General features: G+C 49.7%; 1 protein-coding gene and 1 long non-coding RNA gene across 5 annotated transcripts in view; one reads left to right on the top strand and one right to left on the bottom strand.

Annotated features, from left to right (window-relative positions):
• LOC141370568 (uncharacterized) overlaps positions 1 to 5,205 on the top strand; it is a 74,114-nt gene extending 68,909 nt beyond the window's left edge. The window contains exons 2-4 of the long non-coding RNA XR_012374723.1: positions 1,942 to 1,996; positions 4,400 to 4,602; positions 4,948 to 5,205. This is a non-coding gene — a long non-coding RNA (uncharacterized lncRNA). The remainder of the gene's footprint in view (positions 1 to 1,941; positions 1,997 to 4,399; positions 4,603 to 4,947) is intronic.
• BPIFA2 (BPI fold containing family A member 2) overlaps positions 103 to 21,489 on the bottom strand; it is a 22,433-nt gene continuing 1,046 nt past the window's right edge. Inside the window, exons 2-7 of one of the 4 annotated variants that reach the window (XM_073880284.1) lie at positions 20,213 to 20,276; positions 19,794 to 19,854; positions 4,862 to 5,006; positions 4,088 to 4,195; positions 2,577 to 2,729; positions 103 to 290 (exon numbers count right to left, since the gene is read on the bottom strand). In XM_073880284.1, coding sequence (XP_073736385.1) covers positions 221 to 290; positions 2,577 to 2,729; positions 4,088 to 4,195; positions 4,862 to 5,006; positions 19,794 to 19,854; positions 20,213 to 20,276 — 601 coding nt within the window. In that variant the 3' untranslated portion in view covers positions 103 to 220. Of the gene's footprint in view, positions 291 to 2,576; positions 2,928 to 4,087; positions 4,196 to 4,861; positions 5,007 to 19,793; positions 19,855 to 20,146; positions 20,277 to 21,489 lie in introns of those variants that run through there. The other 3 variants (XM_073880283.1, XM_073880285.1, XM_073880286.1) reach the window with 3 other exon arrangements.

Raw genomic sequence — 21,489 nt, forward strand, 5'->3', positions numbered from 1 at the left:
GTCCCTTCCAGCTCCCACCCAGGTCTCTACCACCTAGTTGTGGTAGAGAATGGTGGTCTCTACCACCATTCCCAATCCCAATGGAGGGAATAAAATGGGCCACACAAGAGGGTGCCGAAGTGGTCTTTAGTTGCAGGGGGTGGAGGGTGGTGAGCACAGAGGCTGCTGTACCGACTTCGAGGAGGAGTCTCTGGGAGAGCCCCTTCTGGCTGCACTCAGGCTATCGCTCTGCTTGGGGCGTGGCTGCACCTTCCCAGATGGAGATGCTACAAGGGACACTGGGCATCGATCTGGAACGAGACCACAGACAATCAGACACTGCTGCCCAAACTCTTCCCTACAATCCCCTGCAGGGTCTAAGGCCTTGAAGAGGGGCCTGACACCTGTGGTTTGGGGTTTGTCTCTGGCACCTGGCCCTTACTCTCCTCTCCCCTCACCTTAGGAACAATGGCAGATGTGAAAAGACTGATCAGAGGCCAAGACTGGAGCCAGGGTTCAGGGCTCAGTATAGGATCAGGATCATGGATCAGTCTGAGATCAAGGTCAGGGCTCAGTCTGTGACTGATGTCATTGCTCAGTAGATCACTGAAGTCAAAGCTCAGTCTGTGAGCAGGATCCAGGCTCAGTCTGGGTGTGTGAAAAAGGCTCAGGGTACAGAATGTGACCAGGATCAGGGCTCAGGCTGGGGCCAGGGTCACAGCTCAGTCTACAACCAAGATTAGGGCTCAGCCTGCTGCTAAAAAAAGAAGAGAAGCTGAGTCTTGCTTTGGCTTCACCACAGGTACCTGTGGAGGAGCCTCATCCTCTGTGAGGGCTCTTTACTGATGGCCTGGATACTTGTCTGTCTGCCTTTCCCTCAGGACAATGAACTCCAGGAAAACAGGGTCCTGGTCAGTTGTCACCAATAAATTCTCCAGAGCTCCGAGCCTATTTGGAACATAGCAGGTGCTCAAATATTATTGGCAGAAAGAAGGACTGAAGTAAACATAGAATTAAATATAGAGTGTTGGGGCGCCTGAGTGGCTCGGTCAGGTAAGTGTCTGCCTTTGGCTCAGGTCGTGATCCCAAGGTCCTGGGATCGAGCTCAGAGGGGAGCCTGCTTCTCCCTTTCCCTCTGCCCCTCCCACCTCCACTCATTCTCTCTCTCACGCTCTCAAATAAATAAAATCTTTGAAAAAAAAATAGAATGGCGGCTTGTGACAAGTACTCTGAAGGCCAAGAGTAGACGGTTTTGAGGGAGAATAGGATCAACCTTTTTTTAGAACCTGAAGGTTGAGAAGTACGTGGAGGTGAGGGGAATGGTGTTCTAGGAGGCCAGACGAGCGTGTGCACAGGTCTGGAGGTGGGGAAGAACTTGTTTGAGGCCCAGAGCAAAGGCCAGGGTGAGGGCAGTGATGGGAGGGTGGGGCCGGAGCACGCTGAGCCCAGACGGCGGTGGGGAGTGCTTGGGCTGAGCGGGCTTGGGCAACAGAGTGGAAGGCCATTTCACAGATGTGGACACTGAGACCCAGAGCGGCAGGATGAATTCCCTGGGGCTGCAGACAAGGCCGTATCCAGCAGGGCTCAGTATAGGATCTGATTTACCTGTCCATTTATATCCCAGCCTTCCCCAATAACATCACGCAGTAGAGCCTTTCTTTGGTTTGGCGAGCTGTGATCAAATCCCTTGAGGGAGTAGGGTAGAGTGACCTCTGCTCATGGCCTTCGGGGCTGAGAGCCGAGAACCCAACCTTGTTTCCCCCAAAGCCAACCTGCCCCGGCCTTCGACTTCAAGACCGTTCTCCTCCAACAGCCACCTCCAGGGTCACCCTTCCTCCCCTCACCCTCTTCCTCCACCAGACCTGCCCTTGCAAGCACACTGTTTAGGAAGTAGATTTTTGTGGATTGACAGGGATCAGTGGTTTAAATGGAGAGGATTCAGTTTGCAATATCTCGTTTCAGGAATTTTCCAATGAATTGAGGACTCTCTGGGGACAATTTGAAATCAGAGCCCATGGTAAGCATTTACTTCTCCTCCTCCTCCCACATGGAGGCAAGAAGGAAAATACAATTTATTATTATTATTACGGTTATTGAGGGATATAACATAATGATAAAGGGGTCAATTTTTCAAGAAGCAGTAACAATCCTAAATGTGCTGCACCTAACAACAGCACTTCAGAAAGCAGGAAGCAGAATTGACAGAGCTGCCGAGTGATCGGAGGCCAACACTCCTGTCTCAGGAATGGAGAGAACAGGAAGTCAAAGTCAGCATGGGTATTATTCTCACAAAGGGCTGAGTGTGTGCCAGGCTCTGTGCTAAACACTCGTATTTTCCCAGATGGTCGGCTCAACAGCCGGTGAGGAGACATTATTGTCACCTTCGGGTTACAGATGGGAAAAATGAGGCTCAGAGGGGCTAAGTTGGTCACAAAGTTCTAAGTCGGTAGCTGATATTTGAACCAAGGTCTGTCTGACTCCAGAGCCTACACTCTTTTGCCACATTGTGCCACCTCATGGGGACAGGAATAGGGCTGAAGCCAGGGGATCCCCAACTCCTCTGAGAGCCCAGCTCTGCTGAGATGGACCAGCCTTACCTGTCCAGCACGGTGCGTGAGATGCTGTCTGGGTCACTGCTGCATTTTCCTATGATCACTCTGAGGGCGCCAGTCTGGGCATCGACTGCAACTCTGACATCAGTCAAGAGGTCCAAAGAGGCCTTCAGGTCGACCACCTGGCCAATGACAGGCCTATAGGAAATAAGATTCCCAGTGAACAGAGGTCTAGAAGGCCCACTAGGGTTCTTCCGCCTCCGTGGATCTTTAACTCTCCAGCTTGTCTATGGATAATGTCAGCACCGTCTGGATTCCCAATTAACATTTATGTTAAGGGCTTCTTTGCCTGGCCACATGGATTTGGTTCGTATGACTGTTTTATAGAGCACCACCCTAATAACAAAAATAAGAATAATAGTTGGCATCTATTGAGGGCAAATTATATGTTAAGCATTTCTAAAAAGCATTTTTTCGGGACACCTGGGTGGCTCAGTGGGTTAAGCGTCCGACTCTTGATTTCGGCTCAGGTCATGATCTCAGGGTCCTGAGATTGAGCCCCATGTGGGGCTCCCCACTCAGCGGGGACTCTGCTGGAGGTTCTCTCTCCCTCTCCTTCTGATCCTCGCCCCCTGCCCCGTCTCTCTAAAACACATAAATCTTTGGAAAAAAACCCATTTTTTCCTGGATTAATCCATGTCATCGTTATAGCAATACCATGAGGTAGAAGTACTGTTATTATCTTTATTTTCAAAATGGGGAAACATCGGTCTAGAGAGGTTAAGTAACCATCCCGAGATCTCATGGCTAATGAATGATGGAACCCCCGTGTCCTCAATTTATCTTCTTCCACACTTGCTCATTTTCCTATCTCTCTATCTCTTTTAAAGTAATCAAAATACTTTAAAATTACGTTTTTCACACATGCCCTTCATTTATATACTGTGCACTACTCTATGTGTTTAGCTATCATGGTCACTGCTATTTAAAGAGAATCTCAAGAGACGAAATAATGCTGGAGGAAACTTTGCCAGAGTTATAAATGCTCATGTCTTCTCAGGTTTTCAAATTTTACAATTAGATAAATGTTATGATTTCAGAAATATTTAATTAATGAAGGATTCTTTCCAGAGAGACTTGGTTATGGCCAAAGTTCATTAGAACATTTTATTTTATTTTTTATTTTATTTTTTTTAAAGATTTTATTTATTTGAGAGAGAGAGAATGAGAGATAGAGAGCACGAGAGGGAAGAGGGTCAGAGGGAGAAGCAGACTCCCTGCTGAGCAGGGAGCCCGATGTGGGACTCGATCCCGGGACTCTAGGATCATGACCTGAGCCGAAGGCACTCGCTTAACCAACTGAGCCACCCAGGCGCCCTCATTAGAACATTTTAAAGCTTCAGATTTTAGAGCTGGAAAGGCCCCTTCATGTACAGATTAGGACACTGAGGCCCAAGGCCACACGGTAGCATGGGAAAGAGCCCGATTCTGGTTTGGAGATCCATTGGCCGTGCTGCACAGCCTCTCCCAAATCCCAGATTCTAATGTATACTCACAGGGCCAGGGTGACATTAGCGACGATGGGGACCCTTATGTTAACGCCTTCGCCATCAGGAGTCAGTTCAACTTTGATTTTCAGGATGCGGGAGTTAATGATGTTCAACCTGTGCGAAAACCACAATTTCCCTTCGTCATTCCTCATGCCAGCCAGGGGCTGAGCGCTTCTCTACACCAGCATCAGGCTGAACATTTGGGCCTCACCAGCCTTGCCTTCTCTTTGGCCTTCACAATAGCCCCGTTCAGAGGTTTTATCCTCTCCATGTTATGGCCTGGCACACGGAGGCTCAGACAGACGTAATTTCCCACAGAGATTCCAGGGAGAAATAAGTGCCAGAGTCCGAATTTGAACCCGGAACCGTTTGATTCCAACCTCCCCGTGTGGAGCCAGCCGTGTGGTATGAACTCGTCTTCTCCATCCTGAGGGGATTCAGACTTTTATCCTCAGCTACATTTGGAGAAGAAAGACTTACTCCTTGGAAAAGGGACCTCAGGCACCAGCAAACAGGTGGAGGTAAGGATTAAGAGGCCCTTTACCCTGATCCTAAAATTACATAATATGGAAGCCCAAACCCATGAGATGCCCAGATTGGCCCTGCAGCCCTGCCTCTAATTTGCTCAAGCCCTGATGAACCTGGCCTCAGACCGCCTTGACTCGGTGGGGAGGAACAAGGTTTATCAAACTTTTTGACTTTGACCCTAAATACACCTTCCCAAAGATGTGTGTTCCCTTTTCTTGGAGCAAAGATCTCCACCTTGAAGCGTCAACTCACCCCAAAGTCTCATCCTTAGCTGGAGAGATCTTAGAAAGAACATTGTTCACCAAGTTCTTCATTTCCTGTACCTTCTCCTTGGCCAGGAGCCAACCCTTGGATTCCTGAAGCTTCCCCAAGTCGGCGGTCAGTTTCTGAACGACAGCTGACAAAAACAGTTGCCATTTAGTGTTGTGCATCACTTATGGAGCAGTGACCATGAACCAGACACTAGGTAAGACTATTTGCCTATGTTATTTCATTTACTTTTCATAACAACCCAAATGAGGCAGATATTGTTATTATCTGCATTTTCAGATGAGGAAATAAAAGATCAAAAGGTTAAGAAATGTGCCTCAAGTCATGTGGCTGGGGAGCCTTTGTTCCTTCCATGCTGCCTTCATGCTAATATATACTAATCATTCATAAACAAAAGCAATCAATTAACCAGGCAATTCATATTGCTTGTACACCAGCTTCTAGTAGTGACTTGAGGGGGTTGTCTATTGCTCTAAATGAGATGTTCATGCAAGTTTGAAAAACTAGGTCAAACAGAATGAGAGAATAAGAAATAGAAAATCTAGAATCAAACAAAAAGTATGATTCCAACTCATAAAAGTGGCAAATGGGAGTCCCAGGATGACAGCTTTGCAGCAGGCCCTGAGAACAATAATTCATACAGGAGTATGAAAACGAAGTGTCTTAATGGAAGGGCTCCAGAGAAAAGAGGGATTAGATAGACATGGCAGATGTAGAACAGTGCATATGCAAAGAATTAAGGATATGTGTATAGAAAATAATTCAAGTGAAAAACAAGGCAATTATTAACTCAAGGAAAAACAAAGGCTGTACAAGAGAAGAAATGTAACTATGGTTCTGCAACTTGGCTCTACAATGAATGGTATCTACCTAGTTATAATGATATAAGAAACAGAGACTACCAATTTCAATAAAAGTATTTTTGGTCCTATAACTCATTAGGTGGCCTTGATCCAGACACTTCTGTTTCTGAACTCAGTTTTCTCAGCAGTGAAATTAGAGAGTGGGTCCCTTCTATACCTTTGAAGCTCTAAACCCTAACAAGGTTTGAAAGGTAGCCATTTGTAGCATTTACTTCCTCCTATAATGTTTCAAGAAAATGAAAAGAAAGCCAAATGCTTTTAAGAAATCAGAATAAAAAAGAGACATGATTAAATATAAAGCTAGGTAGCTTTAAAGCTACCTAGGCTTAGGTATAGCTAATTTCCTTAATTTCCAATGAATTAATACATATCAATAAGAAAATTGAACAACCTAGCAGAAGAATATGCTATGAATATGATCAAAATATTTATGCTAAAATATATAAATAGCTAATAAAATATGAGAAAATGAGTGAATTCTTTCATAATTAGAGAAATGCAAAGTGAAATGAGTTCTAACCTTTTATCTATAAGATTAGCAAAACTTTTAAGTTGCCCATAGCAGTGCTATCAAGAGAGTAGAAAAAAAGACACTCTCCCAAAACTTTTGGAGAGAATGTTAATGTAGGGAATTATTTGTCAACATCTCCTATAATTCAAAATGTGCATACCTTTTGAACTTTTGAAATCTCAGTTTTAGGAATTTATCCTCTGCAGATATTAGGAAAAAATTTGCCATGATATAATGTATAAGAGGATATTCATTTGAGCATTGCTTGTTCCCCGAAAAATAAGTGAATGAACCAGGAACTGAATAGCCACCTTTCTCAGTAAACCACCCATAAAGAGCAGCCCCTGGTGGCAGCCTCTGGTAATGCAGACATAGCACTCGGGAGGCAAGCTCCTAGGTGCCACTGATCATCACTTGTTGACTCACATCCAAGTGTATTGTCAACGGTCTCAAGTCCTTTCTCAACAGCAGGTTTCAGTTTGTTCACAACATTATTCTGGTCGTTGCCAAGACTTCCAAGAAGAGACGCTGAGGTCCCGGTGAGCAGACCACTTGGAGAGCCCCTCACCCATGGAGGAAACTGAGGCCCAGAGAAAGGGGATGGCTTGGCCAGGCCTTACACAAACAGGAACTGGGTGTTTGGGTCCCCAGGGAAGGTCCTCCCACCCCTGTCACACTGAGGCTAGCTGGCGGGACAGGAGAGGCTTTGAGCTTGAATGTCCTGTTTATCACCTTGGCCTCTGCTATTTGAGTTGTTTGTAATGCCTGCTGCATTGGGCCTGTGTCAACCCGGAACCGGCCACAGGCAACGCCAATGTGCCATTTGGCATGAGGCTGGGGAGCCCTGGCAGAGGGCTCAGGAGCATCCTGTGCATGGTACCTCTGCTCCCTCACCTGCAAGTCAGCAAGGACCCGGCGGGCCTGTCCTTCACGTGGACGTGGCCTGGGCAAGGCGGGGGTTAGGACTGGTGGCTCGGGAGCTAGTTCTGCTCATGTTGACCGTGGCTCCGCCACGAGAGCACAGAACAGGAAGAAGCTGGCAGCCCGGGTCCCCAAGCCTGGCGCTGGGACCTGGAGAACCCCTCTAGGAGAGCCTTGCTGGGTGGACTTGGACCAGTCATCAGACCCCCCTCCCTGGCTGCCTGGCACCTAGTTCCACAAACATCTAGCCCCGCTTCCTCCGGCCACGGGCTTGGAGCTGAGGACAGTGCTGAAAACTCTGAGGAGAGTTTTTCCCGCCACGAACACACAGCCCAGACCTCAGGCCTGGCACTGGCCCATGGACATCAAAAGCGTGCCGAGGGGACGCCGAGGATGGTGGTCAGAGCCTGACTCCGGGCTTGGGCAGGCCTGGGTTCAAATCCTCTCTCTCTTCCTGTCTCTGGCTGAATGGCCTGGACAAGGGGTGTCACTTCGCTGAGCCTCAGGTTCCTGATCTGTGACATGGGACTAACAGGCCTTACTTCCAGGTGCATTGTGAGGATGAGGGTGACCCGTGTGGAAGGGTTAGCACGCGGTAGGCCCTTGACCCATGATGATCGTAGGTCTTGCTGGTCTCTGGTCACTCCACTGCTCCCCACCTCAGTTTCCCCACCCGCACAGAGCCCTGACCCCATGGCATCACGGAGAAAATGAAATGAGACAGTGCATCCGAGACAGTGCGCTTAATGCTCAATTAATGGCAACTGTGCTCCTGATCTTTGTGGGCCGTGAAGCCCTGAGGAGCGAAACAGGGTGTGTGTCTCAGGCTTTCCCCTTGCTGACTGTGTGAGAGCAGACAGGCGCCCTCGCCTCTCTGAGCCTCTGGTTTTTACCACAGAATGAGAATTAGAATGGTCTCTACCTCAGAAGAGCCGCTGCGGGGACCATGTGCAGAGATGGGAGTGGAAAGCCCAGCTCGGCTCCCGCTGGAGAAGGTGCCCCGTGCATCCCAGTCACCGTCATCGCCATCACCATTACTGCAATAAGCAGGGAAATTGGGAGGGTGACAAAGGACACAACGGGCCTGGGTTCAAATCCTTGCTCGGCTGCTTCCTAGCCCTGCGCCCTTACCCCCTCAGCTTACCCTTACCCCCTTACCCCCATCTGTAAAGTGGGCGCTTGTAGTGTCAGACCGGTCTGAGGAGCGGATGAGGTCCCACGGATACGTCCCGTGGGTGCTTTCTAATGGGAGGAAGCTTCCATGGAAGCTCCAGGAGGCGGGGATTCTGTTTTGTTCCCTGCCACGTCCTCAGTGCCACAAAGACCCCTTGTTGAAGAAATGTTCGTTGAGTTGCTGCTATAATTTCTACACACAGGTCAGGGGCTTTGTCCCCAGGTGGCTTCCCAAGGGAGATCCATGGCGCCCTGTCTCTAGTACTTTCCACACGTATCTGCCTCTCTGCAGATGTTACGGTACAACCCACTTCTCCTTTCTCTCTCTGGCTCCCACTTGCTCCTGGTGACCCTGGGTCTGGGAGGTGGCCCGGAGCGTGGGCTTGGCTGCCCAGGCTGACTTCTCCCCTCAGCTGTGGCCTCGGGCATCCCTGGCCCCTCTGAGCCCGTTTCTCCGCTCTGGGGGCTAGTGCCAGGCTCAGTGCTGCCACAGTCCGCTGTGCCATGACAGGACGTCAGTGTGGGGTTGGCACAATGCTGGGGTGCCGCGTCACTGCCCCCTTCCACCCCAGCAGACACCCTCCAAACCCCCCAGGCCGTGAGTGTGAGGGGGCACGGGAAGGGTCTTCGGTGGCGGGTGGGGAGGTCGGTACTCTCAGAGGTCATCTGAGGTCCAGGCCCGTGCGCCTGGGTCATCCCGGAAAGAGAAGAGGTGACATCCTGCCACATTCTCTCCCCTCTCCCGGGTACAGTTAGTTGGTTCTCCTCGCATGGCAAGTATTTGCCTTTTGGGGACAAGAGCCCCAGCCTTGAGGGTCGTGGGATGAATTTCTCATTGAAAATCTCCAGCGAGGCATTAAGGATTAGCTGTCTCAACTCTGGGACATGCTACCTCGGTGAGACTACTAATCCCCATTGTGGCAGCTTCCTGGTCCCACTGACCCAGCCCTTAACCTCTGAGCGGCTATCTTTTTCCAAACACGACTCAATTCCCTGGCAAGAAAGGTCCTAAAAGGTCATCCAGCCTGCTGAGACCAGAGAAGGGGGGGGGTGGGGCGGAGGGGGCAGAGGGGGGGGGGGGGGGGGTGCTGGGCTGAGGCTTTGCCCACCAACTCCCCCCACTACGGTGGATCACTCTCAGGTGACGGTGGGTCACTCTCACCCACTGAGTGAAGTTCCTTTATTTTACTGTAAAAAGGCTGAAAGGATTGTCACTTTTTCCTTTGAAATCAGGTACGAATAATTCATCCAATTCATAAGAGGCCCCAGTTTCCCACACTTGACCTGCTCACTCAGGAATTCTTGGCAAATAAGAAAGATCCGAGTAACAAATGTTTTCCGACACATCGTCATTGTCATGACTGTTACACATAACAATGAATAAAGTTGTCACGATGTTAGAGTCTGAAGACCTTTAACTATACATGTTGCAATGTTGACGTTGCTGTTTTTCTGATTTTAGAGACGACGCATTTTGGTTTTCCAGCTCTCATTTTCCTCATTCATTTGTTCATTTACTCATTTGTTCATTCATTTAACGAATGTAGATTGTTGTGAGCTGGGACCACTCTTCCATTTGATCACCATCTGTGGGGCGCCTCCTGAGTGCCACGCCCTGTGTTAGAGTCTGAGACGAACTTGCCCCAGAGACGGGCCACCCTCCAGGGCGGTGGCTGAGCCCCGGCCATCAGCTCACGAGTGTAGGAAAGCATAGTCTCCTGCTTGCTCACTCCCCCAAACAACCAGAAGCAGGTGCTATTTTGTTCCCATCTTATAGACAAGGAAACCGAAGCACAGAGAGGCAAAGTGAATTGCTCAGGGTCACACGCGTAGAGCGAGTGCTGGGGATCTGCGCCCAGGGGGCCTGGTCCCAGAGTCCATGCTCAGAGTCTCTGGCGCTACACGCTCGTTTATATCCTGATAACTGGCACCCCCTTGGCCTGTGGGAGCCCTTCAGGGGTAGGAAGCACTCTGATCGGTCTCTGCTTCCCTCACACCACCCAGCCCAAGGTCAGTGTCAGAGGAAGCACCCCATAAAAGTGTGTGAGTGGAAGGAATGTGTGCGAGCTCTTTCTCCTTTGTTAGATTGGAATTCCTTTGTGTCAGGGCTCAGGGCTCTGCCCTCTTTGTCTCTCCAGCAGCCAGCCTAGGGCCTGGCTTGTGGTGGGTCCCTATAAACACTATATTGAATGAAAGTGCAAAGAACACGTTAATTGACAGGCTGACCAACTGGCTGAATAGATAAATGTAGGGGATGAGATCCCAGAGTCCAGCGAGAAGATTCTAGAATCCTATCCCTCTCTCCCTTTTCCCATCCAGCCTCCCAACCCTTCAGCCATCCACTCATCCCATCATCACATGTTTATGGAGCCTCTATTCTGGCTCTGCCCCATGCCAGGCTCTGGGCCCCAGGGAGCACTCATATGTGCATCTACCCTCGGACACCACCAGCACAGGGTAGGGGCAAACATAGACACCAAGCAGGTAACATGCTTGAAAATATTCTGTCCTTTGAAAACCCTACAAATGGTCAGAATTTTTCCTCTTGGGGCTTCACTGCTGCCCCTAGCGCAGAGCCCGGTCCTGATGAAGGCCCTTCATAAACACCAAATTGGGTTGAACTGAGCACTTTGGGACTTGAAAGAGGAAATGATAAGACGTTATGATATAGGTGGGGACAGATAAGACAGAAGACAGATGTTGGCCTCATTTCCAAATCTGGGGTCGCTTTGAGTATGTTTGTCTTGCTGGGGCTTTTAGTAATTAACCAGACCTCAGTTCAAGTCCTAACCCTCCTACTTCCTAGGTGTGTGACTTAGGCAAGTTACATCACCCCTCTGAGCCTCCAGTCCTCATTTGCAAAATAGAGATCAGGAAGGCCGGAGGGTGGGCAAAGGGGCAGGGTCTCCATCCTGACCCTGCTTTTTACCAGCTGTGTGATTTTCAGCAGGGCAAGCCAGTACTCTGAACCCCCTCTCTAAAATCAGGTGCCGATCCTGGCGAGGAGGGACTGGGGGGACATTAAGTTGAAGAAGGCAGAGTTTGGGAGCAGTAGGGGGTCGCTGCTCAAGTAAACGGGCAGGACAAAGTATGGAGAGACTAGCAGAGCTTCCTGCCTTTCCTCCTGGGACTCTAGTCTAGTGGGATCTCCACGTCTCCCCATTCTCAGGCTCTCTGACTCTTCTGGAGCACCCCCAGGGCCTCCTCTTTGGCCTCCTGGACCTGCTTTGCATCACCTCCTCCCAGTGCCCAGAGCCAGGTCTGAGGATGTCACACCCCGACAGGTCTCCCCATCCTTCAGGGTGCCTCTTCTGTGAAGCCCTCACTGGCTCATGCTGGCCCTGCTCACTTTCTGCCCTGTAGGTTTTGAACAGGGCTCTTCCTTGCACACACACACACACACACACACACACACGATTGTCAACTCGGTGAGGCCAAGGTCTGCCTGGGATTCCCTTCACTCCCCACTGTGGCTGACGCAGAGCTCAAGTGTGTTTGTCAGTTGCATCCATCCTTGGGTTGCTTGTAATGGGAAACACAACCCAAACGGACTTAAGTGTCAGAGGGAGTCCTTGCCCACGTAACTTGAAGGTCTATGGGTTTCAGGCACGGCTGAATCCAAGTGCTCAAAGGAAATCTTCAGGACTGTGCTTCTCTTCATGACGTGGCTCTGCTTTCTTCTTCATTGACTTCGTTCCCAAACTGACTGACAGCCACTGGCAGCCTCAGGCCCACCCCACGGCTTAACAACCCTAGCAGAAAGAGGATATCTCTTCCCTAATATTCCTTCAGAAGGCTAGGGCTGACCCCCAGTGGCCCAGTTGGGGTTACACGCTGAGCTCTGAACAGATTGCCGTGGCTGGGGCGAAGGCGCACATGGATGCGCACGTGTCCGCGCCGGAAGGTGGAGGTGCCGTGGCAGAGGGTCAGGAGGACAGGCAGGGGAGCGGAGCCAAAGGAAGGACTGGCCTCAGGGGGGAGGATATAGTGTCTGTGCTGGGGGCCCAGGAAGATGAGGCCAACAAGGGTCCACAGGTTTCCTCCACATGGAAATTGTTGAGGACCTGGCGGGGGCGGGCGGGCGGGGGGGGGCTGGGTTGCGGGGGGTGCTGATGGAAACCAGGTGGGCAGAGGGCTGGATGTGCCCAAGACAAGCCGGCAGCTCAAAGGGTGACCCAGGGACCCGTAGCATCAGCCTCTACAGGGAGCTTGTTGGCCCTGCAGGGCCTCGGGTCTCTGCCCAGACTAACCACACCAGGACCTGCATTTTAATACGAGCCCCAGGTGGTTCTTGCCAGTTCAAGGCTGAGAAGCTCAGCTCTGGGGGGCGTGGCTGAGAAGGGAAGAGAGAGGGAGGGAGGGAGCTGGAGGGAGTGTGGGGTCAAAGGAAAGGACCTTGATTCTTGCTGAGGAGGGAGAGACTGGAGTGTGTTGTATGCTCTTAACAATGAAAAAAATTAACTTTCTGTTCACAAGGTGAATCTTCATTAATGTTTCGCAGGACATCGTTTCATATTTGCATAAATCAAATGTGACCTGACTGTATTTGTTGTCTGAAAGAACAAACAGCCCGAAAGCCTCCCACTCTGGATTCTTTGGCAACGGGAGGCCTCCCAGGATCATTTCTTGCTGGACGAGGACACCAGGTGCTGTGAGCGCCGCAGAGACTCCGGGGAGAACGCCAGAGGCCACCCCACTTCCGTCCTGTCTCCCTTCTTTGTCTCCCCATGTGGCTCCACGAAACTCTGCTCCAGGCCCACAGGGCCCCTCGTGTTGTTCACAAAGAGGGTGCTGGAAAAGGAGGTTGAGGGAATGGATGCTGTCATATGTGTCACTGGGCCAGAATGGCCTTGTGAGCCGCCTCTGTCACTGTGTCCTCAGGCCATAGGTCCATGGGACATGAGGATGACCTAGAGAGGCTGGAGCTCAGGGATCGCTTTGTGCAGGGTGTGGGGAGACCTCCGGTCTTGGGGCCCTCCCCTCACTGTGGGTTCCCTAAGCCCCAGCTCTGGCACCTCCGAGATGGGGTTTCTTGGCTGCCACACTGTGAGTCATAGAACCAGGGCGTTGCAAAGGGACTTGGCTTCCTCCCTCTGCTTCTTGTGGTACCAGTGGGGAAACTGAGGCCAGAGCAGCATGGGGGACTTGATGGACAGTTGTAGGCCTGGACAAGAACCTAGGGCATCTCTTCCCCGAGGCCCTAGACAGCCCCATCTCCTACTGTTCTCTGCCAGAAGACCTGGGTTGGAATTTCACTCTGCCTCCGTCTGGCTGTGCGGAAATGGGACAAGCAGCTAGCCTCTCTGAGCTTCAGTTCCCTTATCTGCAAAGCAGAGATATTAACAGCCACCTCTTAAGGTGGCTGTGAAGACCATATGGATGAAGAGCACAGCACAGGGCTGGACACAGAATAAAAAGAAGTAGCTAAAAGGGCGCCTCAGTGGCTCAGTGGGTTAAGCATCCGACTCTTGATCTCAACTCAGGTGTTGATCTCAGGGTTGTGAGTTCAAGCCCTGCATTGGGCTCCACACTGGGTGTGCAGCCTACTTAAAAAGCAAACAAATAGCTAAAGTCTATTAACTACCATAATGTTACTGCTGTTATTAGCCCCATTTCTCTAATGGGGAGACTGAAGCACAGACAGGTTAAGTATCCTAGTAGGCTGAAGAACTGGGATTTGAGCCCATGAATTCTGACTCCCTAGCCTTCATATTTAGTCATATCACTTCTCTGAGCCCCAGTTTCTCCACATTTAAAATGGAGCTAATGATATCGATTTTAAGGGATGGCTTTGAAAATCGAGCAAGAAGGGGGTTCTGGGTGGCTCAGTCGGTTAAGCATCTGCCTTTGGCTCAGGTCATGATAGCAGGGTTTTGGGATCAAGTCCCGCATCAGGCTCCTTGCTCAGTGGGGAGTCTGCTTCTTCCTCTCCCTCTGCCTGCAGCTCCCCCTGCTTGTGCTCTCTCTCTGTCAAATAAATAAATAAAATCTTGGAAAAAAAGAAGAAGAAGAAAATCAAGCAAGATCACGAAAGCCAAGTGCCCAGCACAGTGTCTGACATAAAAAAAATGCTGCTTTACCCAAGTAGCTTCAGTCCGGGTGTAGGAGACATGGATTAGCAGGGGCATGGCTCCACCTTGTGGTGCAGTCTTGGAACTGCACCCCTCACCCAGATGTCCTGCCAGTCTGTTCTGGTTACTCCCGCAGGGCCCCGAGGGACGGGTGGAGGGGGCAGCTGAAGCCGGTACAGTTTCCACCCCTATCACTGCAGGGGCTGGTCTGTGGGAAGCAGGGGTGACGCGGAGGGTTTGACTGTGGGTTCGACTGTGGGTTCTCACACCCCCTTGAGGTTTCCTATCCACATCTTTGCCCAGTTGCTCCCTCTGCCTCATCATTTGTAGACTGTTAGTTGGTGGGGGCAGTTTGCTAAGCAGGCTCTGCACCTAAGCTTTCTTCATGCATTTTCTCAGGATTACCCTGTAAGATGGGGGCTGGTCTCACTCCCATTTGGCAAAAGAGGAAGCTGAGGTTCAGAGAGTCCATGGAAGAGCAGGATTTGAACTCGGATCTACCTGACTCCAGAGCCTGTGCCCTTCCTTGTTGCACCAAAGAGCTGTGACAGGGGCCACCCCCTCCCTGAAATATGCAACCTTATCATGAGAGTCCCCTGCACAAAAGGGTTCCCCTGCTCATTCCCGCCCACCCATCGGGAAGATCTTAGGGTTCCCAGGGCCTCTGAGGCCCGGATTCTGACCTTCTGGGACTTTAAATGTGTGTTATCTTATCCTGAAGTGTATCTTAGACACTGAAAAAGTGGCTTTGGAGCAAATTTCTTATACGGGAGGGGAAGGCAGAGGACAGACAAGCGGGAGCTGAGGGTGCAGGGTCAGAGGGTCTCACGGGTATAGCCCCCATCGCCTCTGAGTCCTAACTGGCTCACAGCTAGTCAGCAGCCTGGCTTTGTGCGTCTTACCGGAATGCCATCGCCCTACTGGACAGAACACTGCCCCAGCTTCGGGGGCCAGTGAAAATGCTCCGACCCCCGGCCTTGGAGCACACGTACCTCCTGATGGGGGCGCGAAGCTCACAGCCTGGCCTTCCCCCATTACAGCACCTTTGGTTCAGTGCTTAGAGGCTTTTCTGCCTTACCCAGCGCCATGCCGAAATACCTTCCTGGAGAGGTATTCCACCTCACCAGTCCTGAGCATATCCAAAGCCAGGCTCTAACGAAGGGACTATTTGCAGCTTGGCTGCAGGAGATTGCCGGTGTGTGAATGAAGACGACAGTCCCTCAAGATGGGGCCAGAGAGTTCCACAGGGACTCTCCAGGGTTTAAACCTCCTTACCATAGTCCTGGCAGGGGTGCCATGCTGATCCTACAGCTAGGGAGTGGGTCTCTGCAACTGACAGGAAAGAGAGACATGAAAAGATGTTGCTGTGAGCCAGGCCTGTAGTGGCCGTGGGTTTTCCAGAGGTGTCCTTTGCCGTGTCCCCAACACTCATCATTGAGGGATAGGCCTTTAGAGACTGGGCGTATTTTACAGGTGGGAGAGGAGAGACCCAGAGAGAGAATGGGACTGGTATGAGGTCACCTGGAGAGTTGGGAGCTGAACTATGGCTTGGACTTGGGTGTCAGGATGCCCAGGCCAGGGATCTTTCTGGTCATCTTCCCTGGCTTTCACCACAATCATGGAGAATTCCCAGGGAAGCGGCTTAGAGGGCTCCCCGATGAGCCAGGCCATCCCTGGTTCCCCAGAGAGACTATAGGCTGCCCCTCCTGCTTGAGGGGCATCTCGTCTCCTCCCCTGCCTCTTGCCAGGGACCCAATCTTGGTGAGAAACATAGAGGAGGCAAAGGTGGCCTGAGGCAAGCTATGATGATAGTTCTGAATTCTGGCCAGGAAAGCATAGAGCATAGGGGATTGGGAAATAGAATGAAAACAGTGATGTGATTAAACAAACAAACAAACAAACAAACAAGAAAACAAAACTCCTCTAAGACTCAGAACTCTCAGTTGGTTTTATTGGGAAGCTTCTCACAATAGAATTGTGGAATATCCCAGAAACCTCACCACAATGCTCTTTACCATAACATGGGATAGCCTGGAAACTTAACCGTAATACTAAGAGCAAACTCACTTTAGCACCAAGAGAATGGGCTAGCCCAGAAACCCAATGGTAATATCTTCACTATGGAATGAGATATCCCAATAAGTGACTGTAATCGTGAAATATTTTAGGAGCACCATTACAGGAGTCCTTCCTATTGGGTAGGATATCCCAGGAATCCCACAACACTGATCATCACGGAGTAGAAAACTTAGGCAATTTTATTGAAGGGTTAATTATTATAAGTGAGTGGATCTCTTGACAAAACTCTTCACCATGGAGTAGGTTAGTTTAGGAGCTCCACCTTAATGCTGGTGACTGTGCAGTGGGCTATCCCAAGAACTTGGCTCTAACACTGATCACTATGGAATGGGCTACTTCAGAAAAATTTACAACAAGAATCACAATGGAATAGGAGACCCTAGAATTCCAGTGTAACAGTAATCACTCTGGAATGGGCTGTCTCAGGAACCCCACTGTAACACTGGTCACTGTGGCATTCCTATCCCAAAACCCAGCTTTAGTGCTCATTATGGATCAAAATACAGATTCTGTGTCAGGTGGGCTCTCCATGGCCCCAGGACTTTACACTGGCTTTCAGAACCCTTGAGAAAGGACTGCTCAACACTGAAGAAAGCCGTGGGGTTGGGAGACGACGGGGTTGGATATAAGAAGAAAAACACTTTCGCTCAGCCAGTTAATGAAAGAGGCCGGGAAGTGTTTGTCCTGGGGAAAACCAGAAAGCCTCCATTAATTGAGCACCATCTGTGTGCCAGGCCCTGAGCCTCTCATTTGATCCTCACAACAAACTTGCAATATAGGGATTATAGACGGGGGGAGAAGGAAACTCGGAGATGTAAATAGTTTGCCCAGGTCTTACAGTTAGGGTGGCAGAGCTCTTCCTAAAATCTGGACCTCCACCTTTGACCCTGGACAGCTGAGTGCTGGAAGGCATGGGGCTGCTGGTTCCAAGGTCCCTGAAGATCCTACTTTGTGGAACAAAACACCCTCCTCATAATCAGAACTTCCCATGAATCGAGGTGCTGGTAGGATGATGTTCATGCTTAGAAGAAGCTCAGACGGGAGGGATGCAGGAGAGGGCCACCACGGACCACTCCTCCTGCATGGACCCCATATATTGTGATGCCAAGTAACTAACTTGATTGTTTTGTTTTGTTTTTTAATATTTAAGTCAAAGGGAAGGGGGAATAAACCACTAAGTTTTGAGTCCCTACTCTGTGCTGGACAAATAACCAGACATCTTCTCATCTAATCATTATACTATATTTCATGCTTGTCAAGATACCATTGATTAAGATATACATTATTTAGTGTGCCATTGAGGATTTTTTTAAATTGCCAACTAGACTATGATATACCACTGAATATAAGACACACACCGATTTCAGAAACATCACAATGTGGGGGAAATGTGTGTCTTGGAACAGATGATCTATGATCACTTCGTATGGGTCTGGTAGACAAGAAAGTTGAGACATGGGGAGGTAAGGGGATCTGCCCAAGTGTGCACAGCCAAGCATCAGCCAAGCCTGCTTGCCTCCAAAACCACGGCACATGCGCCTCTCTTAACAGCGCAGCTGTGGCACATAGTCCTGGCCCAGGGGACCCCAGTGAGTGATGGGGCGGGGCCTCCACTGAGCTTGTCTCAGATGCAAAGTTATGGCTAATCTCAGGAGAGAACCCGCTGCGCGTACCTGAAAGTCCAGGTGACAATGCGGCTCAGACAATGGGGGCACTTGGATGAGAGCAAAGCCTCCTAAATAACCCGAGGGAGTGGGCATCTGAGGGAGACAGAGGGACAGAGGTGACAGTGGGAGGGGGGACAAGAGGAGACCCAAGAGATCAAGCTGACTGCAATGCCTTCATAAAACTCCTTCCTTCGTCCCTGTCTTATACAGACTTCACAAGGGGGAGATAATTCCCAAACTTCTAGAAAATACATGGTAGCCCCAGAGCTCTACAGTCTTCCAGCGCAAGAGAGCAGAACATTCTTAACTTGGCACGTAGCAATCTGTCCGTCCGTCCGTCCGTCCGTCCGTCCATCCGTCCGTCCAGTCTCCTTCTTGCCTGCCTTACCATCATCTTTCTCTTATCTTCCCATCCGCCCACCCACCCATCCACCTGATGTTCCCTCCCTCTCCTTCCCTCCTTCTCTTCCGTTCATCCGTCTATCTTGTATCCATCTCTATTGTTTCCTTTCTTCGTCCATCACTCTTTCAGTTAATCCACACATCATCTCTCCACACATCTATCCATCATCCCTCTTCCCACCCACCTAGTAATAGGCCCTCCTTTCTTCCCATTCATCCTGGCGCTCATCCACCCATACATGTACCCTTTCACACATCCGTCCTTTTATTCAACCATCCTTACTTCCTTCTCTACTTTCATTCTTTTATCCATTCTTCCTCCCTTTCCTTCTTTTCGTCCATCCTCCTTCATCCTTCCTGTTTCTCTTATACCCATCTCATTTTCCTGCCTTCCCTCTATTCATCCCTCCACCTAAAATCCCTTTCCGCCATTCTCCCTTCCTTCCATTCTGTTTTCATCATACTCTGTCCACTCCTCCTTGTATTCACCTGTCCACTCATGCATCTTCTGTCCACCCATTCCTCCGTCCATGTTTTCACTTTTCCGTTTTACCATTCATTCACACTTCTGTCCTTTGTTCCATTCAGCCACGTCCCCCCTTTCATCTCCAGTTCATACTCCAACAAAGTAGATATGGCGTGTCCACTGTGTGCTCATCCATGAGACAAACACAAGAAAGACCACAACAGAGTCCCTCCCCTCAAGGAGCTTCTGTTCTAGTGGAAGAAACCAACAATTACTACACACTATGGTAAGTGTGATGGATAGGTGTGCAAATGTCCTGAGCAGGGACTCATTCTACCTGGAGAGATCTGGAAAGGCACTGGGGAGGACAAACCATTGGAGTCACACCTTGAAGGGGCGTGGGATTTTTCCAGGCAGAAGGAGGGCATAAGAAGTCATTCAGAACAAAGCTATGATGTGTCAAAAAGGCCTGGAGTGTATGGGATATCTGAGATCAGCGGGCTGGAGTAGCAGGAGGGCGCCAGAGGAGAACGGGGCTGGAGCAGTTGCAGGAGAGACCTTGACTGCCAGCTCTGGGGGCTTTGAATTTGATCTTCTTGGTAATGGGAAGCTACAGAAGATTCTGATCAGAGGTGTGATTCAGAAAAATCTCCCTGGAAGCCATGAAGGGGAGAAAACAGGAGTGTGTGGGTTTGGGGGGGAGGGGCTACTGCAACGTCTCAGCAAGAGGGCAATGCTCAAGGGTCCATAACACATCTTACTTTTCAGAATGCTCAGCTGTTGATTGATGATGTAGAACCAGAATCGGACCACTGGGCACAGCTGAAATGCAGATGAGCAGAGGCCTCTGTGACAGGAGACTTGGGCCACCCTTCCAGCCCAGCCCAGCCCAGCCTCTGACTGGCCACGCACAGTGGAGTGATTTTATAGTCTTTTGTAGACACAACACAAATCTCCCTCTTCCACAGGTGAAAACTACTTGACACACATTAGTCCCTCTATAAGTGTCCCTTTCTCTCCCCTTTCCCCCAGCATCAGGGACCCGGACAAAGGACAGGGCAGCAAAGTTCTGGGAGGCTGGAGGGCCCAGCCTGCATGGGCTGCTTCTCCCTACCTTGGCTGTTCCTCCGTGCCTCCAGCTGATCTGCAGGGTCTGCTGGGCCCACCTTGTCAAACTTACCATATTGGGTAAGGAGTTCCGCAGAGCCCATTTCAGCATGACTTTTGTCACTGAAGAGAGCAGGCTGGGAAGGGGAACAGGGACATTTAGAATAACAACAATTATAGCTAATAGTTACAAAATGTTTTTTCCACTCCAGAGACGAGTCTAAGCCCTTTGGCATCTGCTAACTCAAATGACCGTAATAGTTAAAAACACAGATTGTTCGCCTCACAGGGTGCTGCTTCCTGGCTGTGTGACCTTGTCCAATTTATATAACATTTCTGCGCCTCTCATGTATAATATGTAAAATAGAGTTGTGGTGAAGATTCAATAAGTGAAAGAAAGAGATGGGTTGGAGGACAACCTATCGTCAGTAGGGCATCTAGTGCCTCCTAAGCAGGTGGTAACTTTTACCTTCCTTGGGACTTGATTTAAGGTGCATAGAAGGCATTTCCTCTTAGACATCATGTTCTAAAATAGTGGTGCTAAGTGGTAGGTCGCAGGCCAAAAGAGGCCCGCAGGTGTGATTTCTTTTGCAAGGACAGTCTTTTAAAATTTTACAGTGAGTTTTCAGAATTTAAAAATTAAGTAACTTTACATAAAAATCCAAATGTCCAGTTTCTGTTTAAGATACAAGAATCAGACAAGACTAGGCCCACCTTCCCAACTGGCCAGTCAGCTGGAGCCGAAGAGGGGCTACCGTCCTCAGATGAGGCATATAATGTTTGGTTTGCCACAGCCCACCATTCTCCATTGTATCCATAAAATTGAAATTGAACTTGTATGTTGTATTTCTCTTAACTGGAGGCCACTTACTGATTTCTGCCAATTTCCTACCCCTAATGGGCATTTACATTTATGATCTTTATTCTGAGGCATTGAATTCAGAATCTGGGAGCTAGAAAGGACCACAGACATCAGGCAGTTGGGTTCTCAGGCTAGCCTGCCTGTCTTTTTAAACTCTGAGTTTTAGCGCTCATCTGTGATTTACAGTGTCTTTCTTAACCATGAAATAATGATCCTAGAGATCATCCGTTAGGTGGTGGTTGGGTTCCAAGCCCAGCCTCTGGACTCATTTTTAGGGACTGGTCTGTCTGAAATATGTGCTGCAGAATCTGATTAACCCTTAGCCTATTTCTCTTAAACTAAGTGAGCATGCATTTTTAGACCTCATCAGTGAACCAAGCTTAGGTTTTTAGGAGAGACCACAAAAGTGTTTTTGAGCCATCAGTTTATTTTTTTACCCTTCAGTTCATCCCTCCATCCATACACCCATCCATCCTGTATCCATCCAT

The sequence above is a fragment of the Callorhinus ursinus genome, unplaced genomic scaffold, assembly GCF_003265705.2.
Source record: "Callorhinus ursinus isolate GAN/ISIS: 27379988/994484 unplaced genomic scaffold, GSC_fseal_2.0 scaffold38, whole genome shotgun sequence".
Taxonomy (NCBI): Eukaryota; Metazoa; Chordata; class Mammalia; order Carnivora; family Otariidae; genus Callorhinus; species Callorhinus ursinus.